Raw genomic sequence first — 25,809 nt, forward strand, 5'->3', positions numbered from 1 at the left:
TAAAGGCGTACTTAATTAGAATAGAAGTAAGTAGCCTATAAGCCACAGGCCATGAACCTACTCCAGTACTTTAACTCAAGTACAACTTTGACTCAGCAACTTTCACTTGTTGTAGTTCAGGACCATCACCGGCTCTTGAGCACCTTGGGGTCAGAGTAATATACTCTGCTTGGGGTTGAGTAGTAGAAAATACCTCGGCCCTGTGCGCTTTCGCTCTCCATCAGGTACACGCCTACCTACGTCACAGGTGTCTTCTTCATTAATTAAGCTAATGAGCGACCCCAGGCGTTTGAAACCAGAGACAGCTTGTCGAAAGAGTCGCAGCAATTCCCCCCGTAATGTGTGACACGATTTTGCCGAACACGCCACTGAGTGGCTCAGAACAAGTAAGTTGTACACTACAGATTTTGTTTGTGAATCTCTCTATCTCTGGGATAAAGGAGACAGAAAACAGTCTGCGCTAGAGGGGTTTAGTGGAGGAGCGCTCTGGAGTGAGTGGAGTCTGTAATACTCTGTATCCAAGTTCCAAGGGGAAATATCAACACAAAGCGTTATACTTCCTCGTACGGCGGTGTTAACGCGTCCAGATCGGGAGTCCAGAAGATCTACAAACTCGCAACACGTGGCCTCGCGATGCCTTGTGAGCTTGTAGATCTGGTTCGCCAACAGATCTATATTTCAAACTGCTGCATCTGCCGCTTTTCAAGGTATAGATTTAGGTGCTTGCAACGTGCAGAGAATGCAGACCTATTTGCGACAAGCATCATTTTTGTAATAATTCTGATGGGGTAGGCTACTAGCCAAAAGGTGCAACTCTAGATTAAAAAAATAAATAATGGGATGAATCTAGAGTTGCAATACCCTCCATTGACTGACTCCCCATTCATCCAATTTGCATCTGCGATCTGCTTGTAGTAAACTATGTTAACATTGCAGCTCTAGGCCAAGCTTGAATCTTTCAATCTGCAAAGCATTTGTTTCATAAAAAATACACCGTAGACATGTGATCAGCTACTTACTGTCAAGAAATTCTCTGCCGTGATATTTTTTCTAACTGTTGGAGTTTGGAAGCACTCGTTTTATTAACGGCTGCCGCCTCCGTTATGTGAAAATTCGGAACGGGTGGTACGCAGGACCGTTCAGTGACTTTGACAAGCGCTTCCAAACTCCAACTAGAAAAAGAATCACCTGTCCTGCACAGAATGTCTTGACAGAAAGTAGCTGATAACATCTATGGTGGATTTTTATGAAACAAACGCTTTGCAGTTTGAAAGAGGATAATTCAAGCTTAGACCTACAGCTGCAGATCGGAAATACAATTTGGGATTTTGGATCAATGGACTACTGGAGGGTATTGCAACTGTAGATTCATTCCATTGTAGGCTCTACAGAGCTGAACCGACTTTTATTCGGCTCTAAAATAGGAGTATGAATCGGCCCTTAGCCAGACACGTTTGTCTAACTTGGTTATTTTTTATCTGAACCCTTGTTTCTCTATTGTCTTATGGAGACTGAAAATGAGGTCTCCCAGTCACAGTGGCCTGAGAAGGGAGATCCGTGGAATGAAGGAAACAATGACATGGACTGTGAACTACAGCAGATGGCAGAGGAGGATGAGATGATAGATCTCTACAATGAAGAGACATTTGGGATGGGTATGTAAGATTTGTATGCCCTGGCCTGGATCATGACACACAAACCAAGGCCATACTGTGAACAGGTAAAATGGGGAAAATGCACCTTGTTCCGACTGTCTAGATCTGGATTCTGAGGACACGGTGACGGGAGGCGATTCCAGCAGACCTCTCCTCCAATTTGGAGAAACGCCTCCAGTCCCACACATCTCCCCACCTCCCACTCCGCGTTCCCTCTCACCCTCCCCTCCCAAGCAGCACAGACCACAGTACATGCCCACCTGCCCCGCTGGGCAGCGTGGCAGAGGGAGGGGACTACGGGGACAACGGGGAGGGCAACGCAAGCCACAGGTGTTTGAAGACCCGGCTGTGATGAGGACAGTGGAGGGGCGACCTACTCTCAAGGTAAAGCAAACTCATTTAGTTTTGGAAGCTATTCCCAAGACCTAACTGCATGGCAGGTTGTCCTTCTCTTGGACTGCTGATTTTAATTTTTTCTTTCTCTTTTAAGAGTCTTGACAGTGCCATAGTTGAGTGTGGAACTCCTCTGTCCTGGAGTGGTTGGGATGAAAATGTGAGTTACTAAGTTTAACAGGCAGAAGAAGAAGAAATGCTTTCTGGTAAATCAAGTTTACCCAGGGTAACTGGACTAAGCATCAGATACTTGTTTACAGCCAGGCCCTGTTCATAGAACATTTCATGGTAGTGGTTCAATGCCTTGTCCAAGGGCACTTCAACGGTGGTAATTTTAACGTGTCGGACCGCTGATTCGAACTGGTGACCTTCCGGTATCAAGACCGCTCCGCAATCTGTTCGGCCACCGCTGCCACACACATTCACGAAGGGATTTTGCCTACCGCCCTGACTAAATTGCTTCCTTTTCATCTTAGTGGATGTCAGCATCTCACAGAAGGACAAGAAAAACCTCTGGATCAATTCTACAGGTTAGTTGCTGAGCAAATATATTCTGCATTTTAAGCGAGTTTACTGAACGATGAAGTCATCATCCTTTGTGTGTGTTTTAGGATAATGCTATAGTGTATATGATTGATGGTCATGATGGCAGAGGTCATCATCCAACCCCCAAGTTCCTAGTAGAGCCTCCATTCCCCTTCCCTTCCTTCAGAGGCAGGAGTGGATCCCCCAGAAGACCCTACTATAACAGATCGTTTGCCCCACGAGGCACTCCTCAGGTGCACAATTAAGTGATTATTTTGCATAGTTCATTGTATTAACATTTGGGCAACTTTCCTTTGGCAAGTACAACGATCTTTATCTTTTATTCTTTCTTTATTGTTTTTGCAGATGAATAGCGTAATGCCACAATCCCCCCTTCTCTCTCGTCAACCTCTGGCCCCACGGCAGCATTACAATCAGGTGACCTCCATGACTCCACTCTGGCCTCTTCTAATGCATGAGTAGAGAGATATAGTAATTGTGCCCAAAGGGTAAATTCATTGCATAGTTTTTATTTTTACTCACTGAGCTGTGTTCTCCTGTAGAATCAGACGGGGGGCTTTAGGTTTCCATTAGGGCGTCCATGTTCCCCCTCCCGTCACTCAATGGCCCCCAAGATGATGCAGCTTCGCTTCGGAACGAACTCTCCAAGACCGTCCCCCGTGTACAGTCCTTCATCTAACCCAGTGCAGCGTTTCAGGTCTGTCTATGCCTCATTCCACATAGTAGATGTGTGACGAGGACTAGACCTTTTTACATGCATAAAGACTTTAATTTATCAAACCATAATCGATCAATTTTGTCGTTCGAAATATGAAATGGGGTAACTCAACTGATTGATTGATTGATTGATTGACATGCATTATAATAGTTGTCATTTGTCCCTGTCTAACCCACAGTTATCCCGGACCTGTTACCCAACTCCACCCACAACACAAGCGACAAATTAATCAGAAATTCCGGACAATACAACGGTTTGCAGTGCTTGGCACTACACTAAGATTTCCTGCTTTCTTTCATATTAAAATCACAAACTATTAATGCCTCTATTTAAGAAGTGCATCACCCCTTTGTAGGAAACCAGAGCGTTGGGATCCTTACTGTGATCTCATGACATCCAAAGAAAAGGAGTGGATCATCAGACTCCAAATGATTCAGCTACAAAGTGAGAACCCGTACCGTGAGGACTATTACTACCAGGTATTCTAGCATCAATAATATCTATTAATTAATATCCATTAGCCCTTCACTAAATCCCACCCCAAAAAGCGATTGTCCAATGCCAATCCAAATAGTTTAGCAACGGTTTCTATGCAGGTCAAGCTTTCTTCACTTCTAACGTGCCTATTGGATGGGTTGGGGAGGGACTTAGTGAAGGGCTAAGCCTTCAAATGTTGAACCCGGTGGCACAATCACACATGCATCTGAAATGGACACCCCCCGTTAACTTCCATTCGACATGAGCGAAGGCATGGAGTGTCCGGTTGCAGTGCTTTGACTACTCGTCCCATGCCTAGATGGCAAACTGTTTGTGTGGAGTTCAATATTGTTGAACGGCCCGTGATGTATCTATGTGAGCTGGCCCTTTGCTCATCATAGAATGGAAGTGAACTATATGCGTCTGTTTCAGTCATGCAATGTTACTGTCATGCACATAAAATAGCAGATGTGACTCAGTGTAAGCTTGGAGATCTGCTATTTGTGTGTGCGACTGACAGGGTGCAAATCAGGCATTGAACTACAGTATGTGTCATCGTCAGAGTGAAAGTTATTTGTAATTTGACCATTTCTCTTATTCAACTAGGAGTACTATCGGCGATTGGAGGCTAAACTCACTGAAGAGGAGCTGGGCATCCGGAGCAAAAAGGAACTGCCCAAGCTCACCACACCCTACATCACAAAACCAGACGCATATACACCAGGTTTATGACTTATTCACCTGTATTATGTTGTTAAATCATGCTGTTATCTCATTTGCTAGAGTTTTCTCTGTATTCATCTGTTCTTCCAGTTGTACATATTGAAGGTTCCTTAGGTCAGGTTGCTGTGTCCACGTGCTATTCCCCTCGCCGTGCCATCGGGCCCGTCCACGCTGCTAAAGCTCCACACAAGGTTCCACACAAGGTTCCAAACGAGGTAATGGTGTGATTTAAATATTTAAAACATTCTGTCAGTCTTTTATGAGGCTTTGCCTAAAAAGAATATTCTTAACAGGAACAGAAAGACACCAGACAGCAGAGATTATACCTCCTCAACAAAATTGAACAGGTAAAACGGTTTCTAGTCACGCATAGTCTTGTTTGTGACTCCCAAGAAGTAGGTGTCATGTGTCACACTTGTCCTGCAGTTGTTCATAGTGCTGATGGAAGTAGAGGACGCAGAGAGGGTGAAGAGCTCTGTGTTGACGGAGGCAGAGGAAACGAAGCTGAGAGAGAATACTCAGGGAAAGGTGAAGCACATCCACTCAGAGCTACAAGACCATGATGCTCTGTGAGTACTACACAGCAGACCGCACCCTAATAAATTAAATTGACTTACTTTGACATACCTAAACAAGATTTTGTGAACTTGACGAACAAATTGCTAGACGAACAGATTGCTAGCATGAAAGTAACATAGGTCACCATTGAAATGACCTTTTGGGACACTTTAGTGCTGTAGTGCTGACAGTCAGAGTAATTTTCAAATGTTTCCACTGCAGAGAGTTGGGTGAGGAGTTCCTGCCTTGTCTAATGATTTCCAAAGGCAAGAAGCTGCTGGGCAGACTTATTAAATTTTTGGACCATGATTCCACTCTTCATATTCTGCGCGTGGTGAGCTCTCATTTGCAAACACTGATGACCAGAGATGCAGATGAGGTAAGGGATCTATGTTGAATCCTTTTTGTGAAATGTAGAGATGCTTTAGTGGATCGTTTGTATGAAATGTCTTCCATCCCTACTTCTCAGTCTCTTCCGGTGCTCTTCCCACCTCTTCGGATTGTGATTGGAGGCCTGAACTTCAGCCAGCTCGTTGGGGTCCTCAAGATTCTGACTATATCGGAGTCTCTAACATACGCTAACATAAACCTGACGCTAATATGTCAAAACAAGGTCTGTCCTTCCTATGGCTGCTTTGCTTTCATTCACTTTATTGTGAATGTCTTTTTGGACTAAATCAGTGTTTCTTCCTACTCCTCCCCTTTCCCTGTGTTTTTGTGTCTTTTTAGTTTGGGCTGTCTTTGCTTTATGCCCTCCTCTCCCAAGGAGAAAAGCTACTCTCCTCAGGAGCTCCACTGGAGCCTAGCATTGGTGACTTTGAGATCTGGTGAGAACTTTCAACCCAATATTTCCTTAGGACATATTTCTTTAGTTTTATTTGAGTTTTTAACATGCCGTTGGAGTGGTATTAAATCTTCTGTCCTTTGTGCTTCTTCAGGACGGATGCAATTTTCCAGGTGGCAGGACAACTATCCCAGTGTTCCTTGGTAGAGCCCCTCTTCATGCCGCCTAACCTGCTCACTCTCTTCTGTCGTTACCTGGACAAGCGTACTGTTCACCAGCTGAAGAGCAACTTGGAGTGAGTCCTCCACACACTGTCATAGTTGTTTTTAATAAAATTATTAGACTCTTGTCTGTAAACTGCTATAGTATTTGGCATAGCGGGGAACCATTTTCTGCTTCCGTTCAAAATAGGCCATTCATTGTTCTCATGGAGATTTACACAAATGTTTATATAAATTATTATTAAGTCTAGAATCAAGCCATCCAGGATCCTGATGATCATGACCATAATGGTATTTACTAAAGATAATATACCATAATCATCTAATTAAATATTCCAAAAACTTGATTCTAGGCCTAACATAATTGATATAAATATTTAGGAAATCGCTATGGGGAAAAATGAATAGTCCTGTTTTGAATGGAACCACAATATGGCTGGCAATGTTATAACATGTACCTGGCTGCTAATCACTTGAAATCAACATACTGAATTGAATTGTGTATTATCATAAGAATGGATGTTTTCATTTTATCTAGATCTGCAACAGGATTCCTAGCATCATGAACTTGGGACAGGCTGAATCAGTTCTTCAGCCAGTGACGAGGATGTGGTGAGCAGTAGTCTGCAGTGAAAGGAGTACAAGCATAGCGCAGTATTGGAACTGTCTATAGCTATGTGTTGTACTGTGTAGTTTGTGTTTAAAAACACTGATTGCTATCCCCCTTTTTTCTTTTCTCCCCATCCCTCACTTATTTATTTATTTTCTCTGCACTCTAAAACTGTTTCCACTTTGTATTTCCTTTGTCTTGTACTCTCCCTCCCTCTGGTCCCCAGGGCCCAAGAGTTTGAACATTTTGTCTTAGATCAGATATGCATTTTGGTTAGTTCAAAACTAAAAAAAAACAGCATTGGGATCACTTTGATACAGAGTTTGATTTTTTTTGTCTTAGATCAGATACAGTTTGGTTAGTTCAAAACAAAACTGCATTGGGATCACTTGGGATCCACGATTTGTGATCATAGAATTATCTCTGCAAACAAATTCAATGAATTAATTGCATATCTTTAAAACCCAAACTCTGAATCTGTTCCACTCTGATAGGGAAGTTTTGAACTCTTGGGCCCAGTAGATGTAGCAATGCAAGTTGATTTTGTTTGGAACCCTCAAAGTGCTACCACCTCCCATGAAAATGTGTCAAACGGTGTAGTTGGTGGGCTGGCCAGTAGGTAGAGCTGATGGATTCATTCCAACTTTTATAACCTAAATGGAACCACTACACTACCCTCAAGTCAGTGCATTACCTGTTGTCGCATACACTATTTTTTTATTTGATCAAAGACTTTGGAGACTGATGGGGTAATGGAGGATTGTATAGTAATTCATGATTGTACAGCTATGTTCATTATTGTAATTAATTTATCATGAAATGGCACATTGAAATGCTGTGCAAATTTTGGGTTCTTTATAAAAAAACATGTAGAATGTATGCATTGAGCATGCATATGGGTTACAATACTATGCTGTATTTTCAATCGTTAAACGTTTCAGTTGTAAAGTTTTATTAGTTATTTTGGAAACGGTATTTAATTTGCACTATTGTAAAGCACGTAAGCATAAGAAATAAAATTCTTAAAAAAAAGCTTGTGACATTTGTGAATACTGTTTGAGAACTTGGATATGGGTTATGCATCAATAATCACTGTCTAAGATGCAAGAGGGATAAATGTGCCAAGCTGTAAATGTAAATTATAATTGATAAAAAACATAATGAAGTAGTTAGTGGAACACGCAGTTGGCAGGAATACCGGCTTGTTCAAAGGTCCCCTCAAAACAAATCAACTGAAACACTAGTTAAAATGATGAACAGACAGGGAAAATCGATTCGAACCCATTTCATGGACTGAAGCTTCAAATTACCAGATGCACAATAATGGCAAAACATGTATTATATTAGTGTTCAGGTTTAAGAGTTCAAGTGATAAATAGCATCTTGAAATATTTGCACATTGTCATGTTTCTGAGCGTTGGATGATGGATCATTCATTTGGAGGTGTTCTCACTGTGTAGACTGTATGTAATGGTGGATCTACTGCTGCTACTGCACTCTTGAGGCCAAGCCAGCTGCTCCTGCCAAAAGAAACAAGAGGCATGAAAAGAATTAATGTATGGTGAATGACTACTTTGCACTACTTTGTTTAAACTGGCAGCAGGCACCTGCTGGTATAAATCTGAGCAAACTGCAATATATAAGCCTGCCTCAACAGAACAAGACATGCATACCCAGGTGCAATTCACATAATACTACCGGTATTCAACAACATTTAACATCTGTATTAGAAGTGAAATTGGTTGGAAATTTGGGGAATGACAATCATGGGTTGAAAAAAGATGGGGGGGGGGGGGGGGGGGGAAACGATTTTCATCAAATGTTACAAATTTTTAAACTCTTTCAAAGTATAAAAGTGGGATTAAGGCTGATTGTTACTAGCCTCGCATTGCGATACTAATATACCACTATGCATATGCAATAGGGGCGGGTGAAGTGTGGCTGCGCCAGGCTAGATTGTTACTGTATACATATTGTGCCATTTAATACATTTTGGATAGCTAAATATTACATTTCGAGCCATTATAAAATGTTATGTACTGTCAACTCGACTCAAACTTTATTTATAAAGCACATTACAACGACCAAATCTACCAAAGTTCAATCTGAGAACCCATCGGCAAAAAATAAAGGAAAAACAGCGCCCAGTCTGTCTCGAGAGACTAACCAAATCTTCAATAAAGACTTAAAGGCATCTAGTGAGGGAACAGAGCATGCATGGAGGGGGATCGGTTGTTCCAGAGTCTAGGGCCAGCCGCTGGTCAACTGGTCTTAATAACTGTAGTTATTACAGTTTGGGTAGTCGTTATATTTCGAGCCATTTATTACATTTTAGGTACTCTAGTTAGTTACTACAGTTTCACCACTATACCTTTCGCAGACGTTTTGCTGAGGGGCATTTGGCTCAAGTCAGTGATAATCCTGTACTGTGCAGAAACACATCTCTATGTGACATTCCTAAAGAGGGAAGCTGATTGGAGTGACGTGATGTGACTCTAGTCTAGAGTCTAGCCTAGGGAAAGAAAAGTGAGAATCCATGAGAACCAAGAACCAGGATGTTAAGGCTCAAACTCAACTTTTGGCTTCAAGCCGGTTAGTAGTGCATCCATGCTCCCCAGATGATGCTTTGGTGACCCAAAAGCCTTTGCTCTAGACTGCTAGTGCCATCCTTAGGCCAATATTTCAAATTTCACGCACACGCCCCACACACGCATGCAAGCGCAGACCATTTAGCATTTTACACACATTCATGTTGCCTGTAGGGAGAACTTTAGCTTCCTTTCCAGATTGCAGGATGAACCCTACTGACTTTGGTGGCAGGATGGCAGCATATGGCCCCTAGGTGTTTCTGCAGGACTTTTAGAATCTTTTTTAGACCCAATGCTCCAGTCTATAGAGTAGACTTTGAGGACGTGCATTTCCACCATATCTGTGAGAGCTTAGGACTGTCCTAGCCCAAACATTTAGATTCTCGTAGAGATTTTTTTTTTTCCGATTCTGACGAATCTCTCTACGAGTAAGAGGTATGCTACTGTATATCAGCGCAACCCAGAAGCTTAAGAAAAATAAAATGAAAATCTTGCCTGGCTGCATGTGGCTGCTGCAGCAGTGTGGACAGATTGTGACTGGGGTGATCAATCCACACAACTTTGTCTACAAACTGCTTCTGGTATTCCCTGGGCGAGCGGACCTGTTACCTTCCCTGGAGCAAGGAGCTTACCTAAATTGAAGCACGGAATCTTGTTATAGACCACATGGTTGATGTGATGTGATGTGATGTGATGCTTTAAATTGTTTTCTCTGTGACTGGTCATGCCTTCATGTGAGACTTCCATCTCAGGACTACTGTAATTCCCCGCCATGTTTTAATGTGTTTTGGTCTGTCTGTGATCCCCTACAACCTACAGACAGGCCAGATAAATCCCAATGTTTTGCCGACAGAGCCAATATTGTTCTATTGTCTGGGAGTGGGCTGGAATGTGGGACCAGGGTGACACACTGTGTGCCTGTGGGTGTTTGTGTGGAATAGGCATGTACACTGGTGAGGCCATGAACATGGTATGTCCTGTAGAGGCAGTGTGATATAGACTGGCATCAGTGTGGATCCCTATAAAGTTTAACAAAAAAACACCGTACATGTAGTATTTCACATACTTATTAGCTCACCAAATATTTATTTGAAGGCAAGCTGTATTACGGGAGGTGTGTCTGAAGGGCAGTGTTATTTTTTCAGAATATTTTTTATTTAGTATTAGTCTTTTGAATAACACACAATTTAGTCCTATTTAGTCTTCTGAAAAACCTTTGTCTCTAATCTTTTAGTCTTAGTCTTATTGCAATGTCAATTTTGCCAGAAAAGACTAAGAGTCTTTTGAATAACACAACATTTAGTCATAGACCTATTTAGTCTTCTGAAAAACCTTAGTCTTTTAGTCTTAGGGCTCCATTTTCATCCATGCTAAACCCATTATCCCTAAACGTATTTGCCTTTTTTTTTTTTTACTATTTTTAAAAACATTTTTGAATAGTTAAAATAGGCAATCTACAAGCTCACAACGTGTCGATGTAGATTGCCTATTTTAACTATAAAAAAATGTTTTTCAAAATAGTAAAAGAAGGCAAAGAAGTTTAGGGATAAGGTGTTTAGCATGGACGAAAATAGAGCCCTTAGTCTACAAAGTTAACACTGCTGGAGGGTTACCATGGAAATGGCTGACATTCTGAAACATGTCACGAAAGACGTACTGTATGAATGCACAGTACACAGGATCCTTGAATGTTACCATAGGTGCCTTATCATATGGTTCACTCCACAGCACCATAATGCCATGGCCTTTGATGTACTGCAAAAAATGTCCATATAATCTGCAGTGTTTAATGATGGCAGCTATGAATCATAGTTGCTCCCTGGCCCTGTCTGCCTGTGTTTATTAAACATTCAGCCACCCCCACATCTGTGTCCTTTAGGATTGTTTATCTATCGGCGCCCTGGCCCCCTAAAATCTATGCTTAACTGAAAAGGGTTATTCTGGGTTAATGACTGTGGCATGCCATGTAACATTGCTGTTCTTGTGACCACATAATATAACAATTTGACATAACATGCCATGTGCCATGCAGTGTGATTGACTCACAGACCAAGGCACAGGTACTGTGAACAAATATATTTCAAAATGTGTGACTCCAAATTATCTGTCCACTAGGTGAGAAACATGCATCCTGTTCATGTCAATCATGTTTCACGATATTTCACAGTGCATTTTCTGCTTAACACTGTTGGCCTGTTGCCATTCATGGAAATCCTAAGAAAGTTGTTTTTAATTACCGGTATTAAAGCCCAGAATTCATATCCATCCCCTTCTGCATGCTTGTAGTGGACTTAAAAGTGACTTTGCAGAGGAAAAATACAATTTCAATTGTACCGCATACCCAACATTAGTTGACAAGAGTCTGCTGGCTCTCAGCAAAAGATGTAAGGACCATGCATGCAGAGCGGGCATCCCGCTAAAAGTGCTGTGTGTGCACACCTGGGTTTGTATACACATAGCAGAGACGGCTAACTGGAGCCTGAGAATCCTTGTCAAACTGTGGTTACATTGTGTTTTTATTCATAATTATTAGTATGGTACACAGAGCGACACACTAACATCCTGCCAGGCACCTCAAATCTCACACCCACCTCAGTTGTGGCTCCACATCTCCATCTGGATGTCCAGTAGCACCTCAGAGGGGTGACATCAATCAATCAGCTATACAGCCTGACCCAGCAGTTACAGCTTCTGTTTAGTTATTTTCTTTACTTCATTGATACAGTAGATGAGTAGAATGTGCATCTAAGTTAAGTTTGTGGTGCATTTTCTTTCTGCCTTACTCAGGTTTGCAGTACTATACAGCAATGATGATATAGTATTAGTACTGTAGGTAGACCTACCCAAGTTACTGTACCTTAATTCAGAGAGCATATAATTCAGACAGTGGGAGTCATGGATACAGTCAGAGACAAGGAATTTTAGTGATTATTTTTCTTTGCTGTGCCTGAAAACCATATTGACCACACGTGTGCGCCGTGCGGGTGTGTGTGTGTGTGTGTGTGTGTGTGTGTGTGACTGTGTGTGTGTGTGTGTGTGTGTGTGTGCATGCCTGACTGTGAGCACATGTGCATGTGCATGACTGCATGTGTGTGTCACTGTATGGGAGGTCTAGAAGAGGTGTCATTGTGTTTATGTGTATGTTTTGTAGAGTTTCGTTTTTAGGTACAAAATGTATCGTAATTTTAAATGGAATGACCCATCAAATAGGCTAACATTTCACACTCAACACAACACTCATAGTTACCATTGTTAAACTTACCAGATAACGCACAACAATTAGCTATAGGAACTATACACCCTGCTTAGAAATGTAACCAAATTAAAAACCAGTGGACCCTTATGCTAATGCTGTGTAAAAGTCATTGTGTATAACAAATCAAATGTAAAACTTGGAGACCTTTTTGATGGCCATACCTTGAGGGCTTTCACACAATTGCAGCAGCATCATGGGTTGCCAAAATCGGAATTCTTCAGGTATTTACAAATTAGACATTTTATTACTGAGGACACTTCACTTTTAGCCAATAGTTCCGCTTCACAGGTAGAACGAGCCCTCTCTTTGCAATTATCTAAGAAACAAATTTCAATTTTCTGTGACGTATTGAATTCCTACTCATCTATATCCTCTCAGATTACTAAGCAGTCCTGGGAAAAAGATCTGGACGTCTCTATTCATGATGAGGGCTGGGCAGATATGTGGGCCTATGCGAAACAGATTTCAGTTTGTAACCGAACTAAATCCATCCAGTTCAGAATATTACATCGTATACATATAACTCCTGCTCTCAAGAACAAAATGGATGTCAGTCACAGTCAGTGCGTCCCCATTTTGCTTTAAGTGCAAGACAGAGATTGGTAATTACGTTCACTGTCTTTGGTCCTGTGTGAAGCTTCAGAACTATTGGTATGACATTGTGTCAGAACTCTCTGTTATTTTTGGTGTCTCGATCGATTTAGATCCGTTGTGTCTTTTACTTGGTCTCCCGGATGTTCATGTCATTGATGTCAAACATAAGAGGTTGTTCAACTTATTAACGTTTGCTGCTAGGAAAAATATTATTTTGTTTTGGATCAAGGATGTTGCTCCATCAAAGAAATCATGGCATAACATTATAATGGGCTGTATTCCTTGTGAATACATTACATGCATGTTGCATTCTAAATTGGACACTTTCTACAAAATTTGGGACCCTTATTTGAATCATATTGGAACCACACTGTCTGCCACGATACTTGGAGGTTTTCCGTACCAACCTTAGATATCTTATATGCCAGCATTCTTCCCTAGTGGGTGCTCTGCTTTGGGGTGGGGGCTTGTCTGCCCTTTGGGTATGGGGGGGTGGTCTCCCGGGCAGGGGTCTCGATGCGTTGCGTCGGGGCCGCTTCTTGGGGCGGTGGCCCTGCCGCCTGGAGGGGTGGCGGTTGCCGCCTTTGAGTGGAGCATGCATGGGTCTGCTCTTGTTGTAATGAATATAAATATACTTTATATAAAAATAAAAATAAATCAAATGTACACTTTACAAACCAGACAGTATTATTAATATTGTTATTATTATTGTGGCTCTTGCCTTCATTTTATATTTTTTTATGGAGGGACAGACAGTAGGCTGACAGGAAATGGATGGGGGGTGACATGCAGTGAGGGCCATCGGGATCAGGAGTCGAACCCGCGGCACACTGCCAGACTGAATTGCCAGCCATGGTGCCTGGACCACTGAGCCACGGCCCAGGCCCAGACAGTATTATTTTAGATAAAGTCCTTATGTTAATTTAACCCTGACAGTGTACAAATGTAGTCAAATGGAGCCATGAGGGTATATTTTGTTACATTCGTACACTTACTATGTTATCAATGGATAAATGAACACTGGACTTCAAAAGAGAGACTTTTATTTCACTTTAACTTTTGGTAATCTCACTTCTTAGGTAATGCAGTAAGTAATAGTACTTCTACTTGAGTTGGATATTCACTTTTCCCACCCCTGGCTGTAGGCCTAATGGTCATTGGTGAGTGAGTTGGTCCCAGTGGTCGTCCCTCTGGGGTGGTCACTGATAGTTTGGTGGTGAGCCAAGTGTGTGAGAGATTTGGGTGGGTTAAGAGGTGAGACATTAACCTCCCCATGACCCTATAAGAAGAGGATTTGAGCATGAGGTGAGGAATCTACATTGAAGGTGAGATATATTTTTCTTTTTACTCGGTTTTTCCCCCTTAAATGTACAATGGGTTACTCTCAACATGTCTTCTGTATGCATATAAGGTGAGATCATGGAATACTTGCAGGCCAAGGGAGGAGAGGTGAATCTATTTGAAGGTTTTCCCCTCTTATAATTTGTTTAACTAGTCTTTTTTTTAAACTTTGCACAATCCAATGAGATACAAGGCGCAGTGTAGTAGTTTCAGGAAGTATATTAAACTACTGTAGGCATCATCACCTATATGAGATTAAATTGAGATAATAATTGTGATAATGCAAAACATCTCAGACTACATTTCTAAAAAAGAAATCCATGTATTTAATTCAGCGTGACCATCGCTAAATTATTAATGACAAGAGGGGGGTATATGGATGGACCTTTCTAACACTATGTCATGTGATTTATTTATTTGGGAATTTAATATGTCTATAATATGTCTGTCTATAATTCATTCTATGGTTTGTCAGATTAAATGAGTACCCTGTTTTTTGGCGAGTTTGGCTTTTGTTGTCTGGCTAACCTAACAGTGGACTTAATTACAAAATCCACTGAAATAATTTAAATTGTACCTTGTTCTCCAAGGTACACAAGTGTGCTTATGCTTTTCATTGCATGGCATTAGCAAGAGACAGCGTTAGCGTTAGTTCTGGCAGATATACTTGAGGGGCTCATTCAGTGCTATGCAGTCCCACATGTCATACGCTGTCATGGCAATCAGCTGACAATTTTGGGCGGGAGGGTATTTAAGCTCACCCAAGGCTGCAATCTTCCTGCATTCCTGCTGTTGTGTTCCTGATTGTCGTTATGAGCTGTTTGCTCCCCAGCACCACCGGTGGGCTCTGCTATTTCTGTTCCCCTTTGGGGGTTGTTATTGTATATCTATCTCCCTGCTCTATATGGTTAATGATTGTTGTATAATTGTGCCGAGCAGGGAGAAACATTTAGCAGAGCCGAACACCATGATTAAAATATTATTTGCACACTTATATTCTCATTCTATAATAATATTTGTTCAATCTATTCGAGAATTAGGGGAATTTAAGCCAGGACAGCACAAATCAATGCAAAGTGACTATTCTGGGTTTATGAGCTCTGCAGTATGTTGACAACTGTCTGTGGAGTAGCCTACATCTATCAATGTCCAAAACCCGGTGAACCTTACTACCTACTTTGTCCATCTCTCTCTCAAGTGTCAATGTACTTTAAGTGCCCAATTATTCAGTTAGTGTGTGTACAGTGCACTGGTGCTAAGGAGCTATCCGATCCTTTTAACAAGGGAGGAGCATGATGGGCACTGATGGGTCTGAGGTATAGCGAGAGGAGGGGCACCTCAGAGAAGAGGGTATATGAGCCCCCCATAAACAGGCTGCATGCCTACTGTACTTTGTAGACCTGCTGAATTCCCCTCTGCTTATTCTCTTTTCCACTTTTTCTCTCGTGAATCTTAAACATTTTGGGCTTTCATCTTCAGTCTCCACCATGTTGGGATGGCTACTTCTTCACACTATAGGAATCCTTTGGATGGTGCAGACAGCACACCTGACGGGTGAGTGTTTCAAATGCACAAAGACATGATAATAGATCGTAATAATAAATAAAACAAACTCAAGAAAATCAGAAACTGATTACATACTTAACTGCCTATTAATGTTTTCAATATTTTGTATTTTTAACAATTTGCACCAGATGCAGTTTGAAAAATAAAAATAAAATCAATTTAATGCATGTTTGAATGAAGCCACGAATTGGTCATTTCAATTGTGCACACAAATCAGACATATGCTCCAACAGCTTACATTCAAATATGTTTTAAATGCATTCAGTATATAGAACAAAAATCTGGCAATCTGATACATTGCCGTTATTTTACTGGCACCGGCTCAGGAGGTAGAATGGCTGTCTTGGAATCAGAAGTTCCCCTGTTCCATCCTTGTCTCCTCCAGGCTTCATGTTAAAGTGTCCTTGAGCAAGACACAATAAACCCCTACAGATAACTGCCATATGATGAGCAGGCTGGTACGTTGGATGCATGGTTGCCTCTGCCGTTGGTGTGTGCATTTGAGTATGAATGGGTGTATTGCACACTGTTAAGCAGTTTGGGGAACAGTAGTTAATGCATGATTTACCGTGTATATACAGTACTTTACTCTTTCTGGAAAAGGTGATGCTTAACACGGTTTGGTGCAGGGAATTCATGTGTGTGGAAGCAATGTTCCTTGAACACTTGCACACTTGAAATGTGGTCAGTTGTTTATATATCTGCGGTGTGCTATTAGAAGATGGTGAAAGGCTTCATGAGCTGTAGCTTGTGTGAGCTATGAACAGATATGACATGGGAGAAGCAGATGCTGTGATGTGGTGGAGCATTAACAGCTGAGAGTATAGGTGGCACGTGGCAGGCTCAGACTTTAGTTGTCATTATTGTACATCAGCTGAATGGTAGTCAAGGCAGCCCTCATAGGATTTACTGTAGTTCTGTATGGATAATGCCCACCTGAACAACATTACAATTTACAATATAGGACACACTCATGTACAAACTCATGTACATCTGTACCAGACAGAGTTTTCAGTTGGAAGTCAGTTGAAAATAACTCATTCCCTTTTTAAGTTTCAGTTGAAAATTGTCATGCAACAAAGTGTAAATTGAATTACACTTCCGGTTGCTTTTGAGGCATAACTTGGCAGTCTACTGAAGGAGGCTTTATGTGGTGTTATCTATACCACTGATATAGTATAGTTCCTCTACTAGTATTGCACTGAGTCATCAAGCTCAAGTTAACACAGAAGGTAAATAAAGTGAAAAGCGTAGCTAATGGCCTATGCATTACTAGGTGTGTGTTCTCATTTCTCAGACTGAATAGCAGCACTGTACTTCTACTCCCTTGAGGTTCAGTTACATCTCTTTAAAAACATGACAAGCATGACAAGAGTCCCGTCTATGGTGGATTGTACTACAATAGCTGTTCAAGTCAGTCAATGATATCTAGAGTAAAGAGACTTCAATCTGAGTCTATTTAAAATACAGAGAAGTCAAGTAGATTCACATGGCCTGCAGATGAAATAGCTAAATTGTTCAAACTCATTTAAACGCTGGTTAAAGTAGAGTTTTAAGAGTTATAAGATTAAGAACACATATAGTGCACATGAATTATGTATTTATGTGATTATCTTGTATTCATCCATGACATTTTTTTTTCAAAGTGCTGCTTTGAACATCTAATTGATGTGCTTTGGTGGTGAAATATTCTAAATTGTCCAGTCTGAATGGGGAAGTTATGGAGATGAGAGAAATCTCCCGCAGACGCTGGTGTTTGCTTGTCAAATTTCAAACGATCACGTCAAACTGATACAAGAGAAATGTCTTGACAACGCTTGGCTATGTCACTTTTAAGTGCATTTGGACCTCTTACAAGTTTTCTTTTCAACAACACGTATCCCATCATCCCTTTCTCATCAGTTCCCCTTTCGTGAAATCAAAGGCAGCTCTGCTTTGGTGACAGCGGCAGTCTAAATTTGACAACCCACTGCGAGAAGGGAGGTTTTACTGCTAGTACACAGTTACTCCATTGAGTTCCCTGCCCTAAGCCTACCAGCTCCACCACATGATTGGCAGAATGCTGATCTACTGGAAGAATGTTTTAATGGAAGACAATTTAAAAGGCAGTATTTGTAGGTCTGTTCCTGCGTTATAAGACTTGTTGTGTAAGAATTGCTTAAAAAGAATAAAGTAGCCTACCATGAATGCCAGATGTGCATCAATGTGGCCAAGTGGCACAATATAATGCATGTAGTCATACAAGACCGTAAAAGCTTTTCTGCAAGAAAAAAAAAGACTTATTTATTAATCAAGCATAAAATCATAGGCCTGCTGTGACTGTGATTTGTTTTAATGGTACAGTTTGGAGTTGGGTCTTATTTACTTAGATACTATGGTATTTACTGTAGATAGCTGAGTGATGGCAAGATGCTTTATTCAGGCTACCATTCCCACTACCATGAAAACCATCAACATGAAAATGGTTTTACTTGTGGCTATTCTTCAGACCTAAATGAAAAATAATAATCTACTGTACAGTACACCCAAACATTACATAAAGGAGAAAACGGCATGTTATAAAATCAGTAAATTCTACTCTGCTGCATTATCTATGCTTATATCAATATTGCGATATATATCGCCGCGATATAGGCTATATATTTATCATCCTCCCAATATCGTGATATTGATTATAGTATAGTTGTGGACAGACAGGTTGTGGACAAGTTGCAAAGTTGCAGTCAGTGTTTTACTGTTTGGAGGAGGGAAGATTCATGTACTTATTGGCCAGTTTGTGACACAAAACATCTTGTAAGATTTTGCCTTTTATGGTTATTCTTTTCATTTTCAGTTACAGATATCGTGATATATCGTTGATGTAATCTCTATTGAATATCGCAATATATAGCGTGATATTATCATTATTGAGGGCCTAATATCGCCAAAGATATCGTATCGTGAGGTACCCAGGCCATATCGTCCCACCCCTAGAGGGACCATTATACCTGAAGCAGCTGTGTAGAATGAAAGTGAAAAACAATCTAAAAACATCTGTGAAAACATTTATGACTCATCAATCATTTAATTTTTGGTTATTTTGTGCCATGCCAGGCTGCACTAATGTTGGTTAAAGGAGCACTTCACCCCATTTCAACCATATCTTATACGATTGGTCCTCAATAGGCCATAGCAGCGTGGTTTTCTGGTTCCACTGAAAATTCTGCCATTCATTTTTCCCATCGAGATTTACAAAAAAAATCACACTTGTGTGAAGTGAGGGGACTCACATGGGAGAAATGAATGGCTATGGTTTTTCAGTGGAATCAGAAAACTACACCCACTGCTATGCCCTAATGTTGAATATAACTAGGCACCATTTGTGTTTACTCACTCTTCCCAAAGGTATAGGGCATAGGCTGTAGACAGTTCGGAAACCTGCCTACCAATTATTAGGCTATTTGTAATTTTTATTGATGCAAGAACAATGGCTTCTATTTTAGTGTTCTAACTTTCCAGGTAGAGGCTGTATAGTTTCCATTAGCTTGTAATACTGATTACGTCACTGTTTACGGGTGCGGTCACACAGAACTTTAATTCTGCCTTTATGCCTATGAGGGTGGATTCCGCCAATACTTTTCAGTGGGAATGGAGCTTTGTTTACAAACCCATTGAAAAGCACTGGCAGAATCCCCTCCCCCCCACAAGAAACATTCTATCTTTAATAATTAAGGTAGCCTACTTACATTTCTCAAATATGATATTTATTTTATTGTCATAAATAATAATGAAGGTAGAGGTTATCTCATTGAGTTGATATGTCAGGACCCACGTCCTCATTCCTTATTAACTCTACGCACCTGCTCCTCATTAGTTCACTCCTATAATACCCCCCTTTTCCACTCCACCTCAGTCATTATTGTCTTCTCTAAGTTCTCTAGACTTTAACCACTAACATGGTCCAGGCTGTTTATAGCATTAGTCTTTGTTGCCGAACTGAACTGAACTTTGCCTTTGACTATGAGTTTTGCCCTTTCCCTTGTACATTTAGCTTGGACTTTATTAAACACCCTTGAAACATGTGCCTGCATCCAAGATCCATGATAACTCTCCAAGTGAATTACTAGTAACACTCCCTCTAAACCACAAAACCCATGTTGAAATGCCCTTGAGCAAGGCACATACTGTAACCCCCAGTTGCTCCAGTGGAGCTGCTCAATGGCCACTGGCCAGCCGTATCAGATTGTGGTTGTACTGGTGAGCTCCCATGTGTGGATGGGTGGACTGATTGTATGTGAAACATAGCATTGTTGGAAAAGTGCATTCCTACTCGGCCAACATACCCACGGGCCACGACTTTGCTTAATGGTAATATTAATTATCTTTTTACCTCAATCCTAGGATATGGACCAGCACCTGGCAGGCAAAATGGATATGGAGGTAAATGTGTTATCCAGCTTTACAGAGAGCAACAGTACTTGTTATGTTAGCCGCAATTGACTCCCCACTCATCCAATTTGGTTTGCGATCTGCTTGTCTTAAACGACGTTAAACTCACCAACATTGCAGCTGTAGTCCAAGCTTGAATTATCCTCTTTCAATCTGCCGAGCTTGTTTTTCATAACAATCCACCGTAGAGATGTTTATGAGCTACTTTCTGTCAAGGCATCCTCTGCAAGTGATTCTTTTGCTAAGTGTTGCAGTTTGAAAGCACTCGTTTTTGTTAACGGGTCGCGCTGCTGCCTCCTGCATTATGTGCAAAATTCTGCAAATTCGAAACAGGTGGTACGCAGGGCCGTTCAGTGACATACGACGAGTGCTTCCAAACTCCAGCACTTAGAAAAAGAATCACCTGCACAGAATTTTTTACAGAAACTTCAGAAAGTAGCTCATAAATTCATAACATGTCTACGGTGGATTTTCATGAAAAAAAAGCTCGGCAGATTGAAAGAGGATAATTCAAGTTTGGACTACAGCTGCAGTGCAATGTTGGTGAGTTTAACGTCGTTTAAGACAAGCAGATCGCAAACCAAATTGGATGAGTGGGGAGTTAATGGAGGGTATTGCATTTGCAACTCAAGATTAATCCCATTATAAAAAAAAATCTAGCGTTGCAAATTGCGGCTATTGTTTGTGTACTTGAGTACATTTGACATTTTAATGTTATATTTTTAAGGTTATGGTGCTCTTTCTGGTGTACCCAATGCCAATGGACAAGGACCTCAGCCTAATGGTAAATCTATATTTCATGATAATAATTGTTAGCATAATCTGACAATTGGATCGATTTGTTTCGCACACAAGCATTTCAAAAAGTAGAGTTTTACTCTTGTCTTGGGTTTCATTTTAGGAATGAGAACTCAGAATGGTGGGGGGCTTGGAAGAATACTGATGCCTTCAAAAGGTAAATAACTCTTTATTTTATTATTATCAAAGTATTCAATATAGTCATCTTTTTGGGCATGCAGAATGGAGATGGTGGACAGCCCACAAATAGAGAATGTTGACACTGGGTAAAAAAAACCCTCAACTTGTCTTAATGGTCTTGTGCAAGAGCCTTTTAAGTGCATGGCATTCATACAGTCATTAAGACATGTGAATCCCTTGACTCCTTCAAAACCACTCTCAAATAGCACCTACGATGGCTGCAATTCAAAACTGGCCTCTGTAAAATCTGAATCCCCCCCACCGCCCCCCCTTTCCCCTCACTGTATATGTATCTTTTCCCTTTTTGCTTCCTATATGATGAATTTTTGTTCTGTTCTTTAACTACATAGAAGTGTCTATTTGTATGTCTCTAAATGTTTTGATGAATTGAACAATGTGGACCCTGTTGTAAACAAGTGTAATGCTTAATTGGGTCGTCCACTCACAGTTAACAGTCTTTGTATTGAGTTTGTGCTTGCAATGTACTGTAATTCTACAAACTGTTAATACATATTTCAATCAATCAATCAATAAACAGTCACACAGATAATATATTTGTTTCTCAAATGTTGGTGACAATAAATGTTTAATCTAAATTAAGAAATGTGTGTCTTTTCCCCTTTTGTAATTCTTGTGTGTGCCCGTCCCCTTACACTGTAAGGCTTACAGATATCTTAATCAAACAATTCATTTTACAGCAGTTGTTGTTTTTGTCAAATATGATTAATTAATTAAGCTCATGGCTGTTCTATTTAACCCATTCTGAACGGGCACCCATTTTGGTGTCAGCATCATGTTATGCTTTAGCTATTTAAAAATAGCAGATCTACAAGCTCATATCGCGCCACCGAGTGGCGCGATACGAGCTTGTAGGTCTGCTATTTTTGAAAAATCGAAGAGCGACTGACATTTTTAGAATCTGATCTCAGGTCAGAATGGGTTCATCAGACCAGTGTGTGTCCGGCGGAAACCTCGTATGAATCTGATCTCAGTTCAGAATGGGTGCAGCAGGAGGTCCATCCAATGGAGCAGGGACTAAAGGAAAACTCACCATTTCACCCATTAGGCCTATCTGTATTCCACTGTCTGATCAAGCTCCTGAAAATGGATACGAGGAAAGTCTTGGAACTCTTAAAACACATTTATTCCCCGTGTTGTTTTTCAGGATATGGTGCTGTAACTGGTGTGTCTAATGGACAAGTTGCCACATCAAATGGTATGGGATCAATTTGATAGAACTTTGAGTTTGTTGTTTGTTCTTTGCTATTTATTTTTAATCTTTATATTTTTGTAACCACATGAACCCTAGCATCCATATTCTGGGCATGACATAAGAGAGTTGAACATTTTTGCTCAAATAGACAAACATTTGCTGAAATAGCTTATAGCTAGATTGTAGTCGGCTGTTTTTGGTGAAGATATATTATGATGTAAGAAAATGGAGTGGGTGACCACAGTAAACTTTTAAATGGTTAATGCTACCAGGATTTGTGTCTTCTGATTTGTTGCCTGAGTCAAATGTGATTATGTAATTGTTGTATTGTACTTGTGTTCTCTTCGGATCAAATAGTAATCTCAGCAAGGCAGATGGCTTCTTGGTTAGAGTGGGTGACAATGTTATCACACGAAAAGATCAAATTACCTACCTAGGTTCCATCCTGGAGGCCAATCTTTCCGGTGATAAAATGGCCACCAACGTAATCAAAAAAGTCAATCAAAGAACAAGATTCCTTTACAGGATCTCCTCACTGGTCAGCAAAAACACCTTGAAGACCTTAACAGGAGCCCTCGTACAAGGTTTCTTTGACTATGCATCCACCTCTTGGTACCACAGCACCTCAAAGGCCCTTAAAACAAGGCTCCAGACCTCCCAAAACAAACTGGTCAGGCTCCTACTTGGCCTCACCCCCCGAACCCACCTCACCCCTGCCCACTTTGACAGGCTGGGATGGCTTAGGGTCAACGACAGAGTACAGCATCTTGCAATGGGTCTGGTCCACAAGATTCGTTACACCACCAAGATACCCATGTACCTGTCTAAATACTTCCTTAATGTAAACGAAGTCCACACCCACAACACCAGAGGGAGTGCAACAAACCATGTACAACCCAGATTCGGCACAAACAAGGGACTAAATTCTTTTCGCTCCTATGCCACCAAAATGTGGAACGCCCTACCAACAGTCATTAAGACATGTGAATCCCTTGACTCCTTCAAAACCGCTCTCAAAGGGCACCTACAGATGGCTGCAATTCGAAACTGGCCTCTGTAAAATCTGAATCCCCCCCACCCCACCCCCCCCCCTTTCCCCTCACTGTATATGTATCTTTTCCCTTTTTGCTTCCTATATGATGAATTCCTGTTCTGTTCTTTAGCTACATAGAAATGTCTATTTGTATGTCTCTAAATGTTTTGATGAATTGAACAATGTGGACCCTGTTGTAAACAAGTGTAATGCTTAATTGGGTCGTCCACTCACAGTTGACAGTCTTTGTATTGAGTTTGTGCTTGAAATGTACTGTAAATTCTGCAAACTGTTAATAAATATTTCAATCAATCAATCAATCAAGTGTATTACCTCTAGGGGGTGCTCCAGTTGCAGTACCCAATGGAAATGGTGCTAAATCCAATGGTAGGTCCAATACACACCTTTCCACTTCCACTGTATCAATATGGTTTATAGCTTAAAGTTGTAAAATGTGGTGAATTATTGAATGATGAATCACTTTATAATGTATTGAGTCAAGCGCACATTTACAGAGGTAATGGTACTGTACCAAATGCAAGCAACCAAATGCAGAAGTTTAGTAGATTGTCACTAGCAGATACTCTACCGGCCCACTCCGTCGAGGCACACGCAAGCAAACAAGCCCTAATACCACCGGTTTTACTGAAAAATAGGCCTCCATGTTCTGATAATTACCATAATAATCCTAAAACTGGGCAAGTAAAACAATTAGAAATGACACCGGCCCATTCATTGGTCGGCCCACCACACATATGTCTGGTACGTCAAGTGGCCAGTCCAGGCCTGCAAGCATTCAATTATACACACAGGTGCCTCCTTATGCTTATATATAAAGTATATACTTTCATACTGTACACAGTAGTAACAGTACACACTTTATAGCATACAGTACACACCTTATAACACAGTCAATACTATTACAGGACATCATGGACATGCTGCTCAAACAGGTCCATCCAATGGGCAAGGAACCAAAGGCAATGGTACAGTACTTCATTGCGTTACGTCAACCATAAAATATGCAAACTAACACACTCACACACTGTTACACAAAGAAAGAGTTACACTATGATTTCAATTACAGGCTATGGTGCTCATGCAGGCCTGTCCAATGGACAAGGAATCAAAGGCAATGGTACTATGTGTGCGTGCATGCGTGCATGCGTGCGTGCGTGCGTGCGTGCGTGCGTGCCGCTGCGTGCGTGAGAGAGAGAGAGAGAGACTGACTGACTGACTGACTCTGGTCATTATAAGTCTGGATAAGAGTGACTGTAATATATTATTAATTGCATCATTTGTATTTCAGGATATGGTGCTCAAGCTGGCGCATCTAATGGACAGGCAGTCAAAGGCAATGGTACAGTATATTCACAATTATCCATTATATTCCCAGTAATCAATTATCCAGTGTCTACAAGCTCACAATGACTGAGACATGTTGTGAGCTTGTAGATTGGCTATTTTCGGTGAAGCGATTTGGTGTGTAGAGGGACAAAAGAGCTGACCAAGTACAGAGCCAACCCTGGTCAACTAAGTATTAGTCATGTATAGATGGTTTTAGTGGTTAATTATTTCCATTATAAAATCTAATGGCCAAGGAATGAAGGTATTGGTTATATTCTCACACTGGGGTAAGCTCACTGTTGACACCTGGTACACCGTCACACTACTGTAATGTATACTGTGTCTGTTAAATGAATTCCAAATATCTAAATATTGAATCTTTGAACTTTTAAAGCGAAACACCCCTTTACATTTCACTTGCAGGCTATGGTGCTGCTCATTCTGGCTTATCCAATGGACAAGGAGTAAAAGGCAATGGTATGGTTATTTCACAGTATGCAGAATGGGTACATTTCAAATGACAGCACAAGTCAATACAAAAACTGTTACTTTGTGGACAATCCATGATAAAACATTACAATTATTTACAACAGGGTCCACCATTTTCAATTAAAGCCACATAGTATACCATGATGAAGGTCTAGATTCAAATCGAGAATACATGGACCGATCTTCATGAAATTGTTTGCGAATTATCAGTGGGCTGCCACAATAATGATAATATGTTTTGTATTGCAAAGGTTAAGATCACAATCTAAAGACATAGGACAATATAGATGT

The 25,809-nt window shown here is 40.9% G+C and overlaps 1 protein-coding gene across 1 annotated transcript; it reads left to right on the forward strand.

The window, feature by feature from the left end:
• Positions 1-1,579: 1,579 nt before the first annotated feature.
• On the forward strand, positions 1,580-6,732 carry patl2 (PAT1 homolog 2; the record flags this gene model as incomplete). The annotated part of the gene is made up of 16 exons (XM_083787434.1): positions 1,580-1,655; positions 1,759-2,039; positions 2,146-2,208; positions 2,940-3,011; positions 3,143-3,291; positions 3,491-3,565; positions 3,668-3,791; positions 4,396-4,513; positions 4,603-4,703; positions 4,806-4,859; positions 4,939-5,081; positions 5,293-5,449; positions 5,540-5,683; positions 5,800-5,897; positions 6,009-6,149; positions 6,614-6,732. 16 exons carry the CDS (start codon positions 1,580-1,582, stop codon positions 6,639-6,641), a joined length of 1,824 nt encoding a protein of 607 aa, XP_083643560.1. The 3' UTR covers positions 6,642-6,732.
• Positions 6,733-25,809: the final 19,077 nt, after the last annotated feature.

The sequence above is a fragment of the Protomyctophum parallelum genome, assembly GCF_964188405.1.
Source record: "Protomyctophum parallelum genome assembly, chromosome: 17".
Classification (NCBI taxonomy): domain Eukaryota; kingdom Metazoa; phylum Chordata; class Actinopteri; order Myctophiformes; family Myctophidae; genus Protomyctophum; species Protomyctophum parallelum.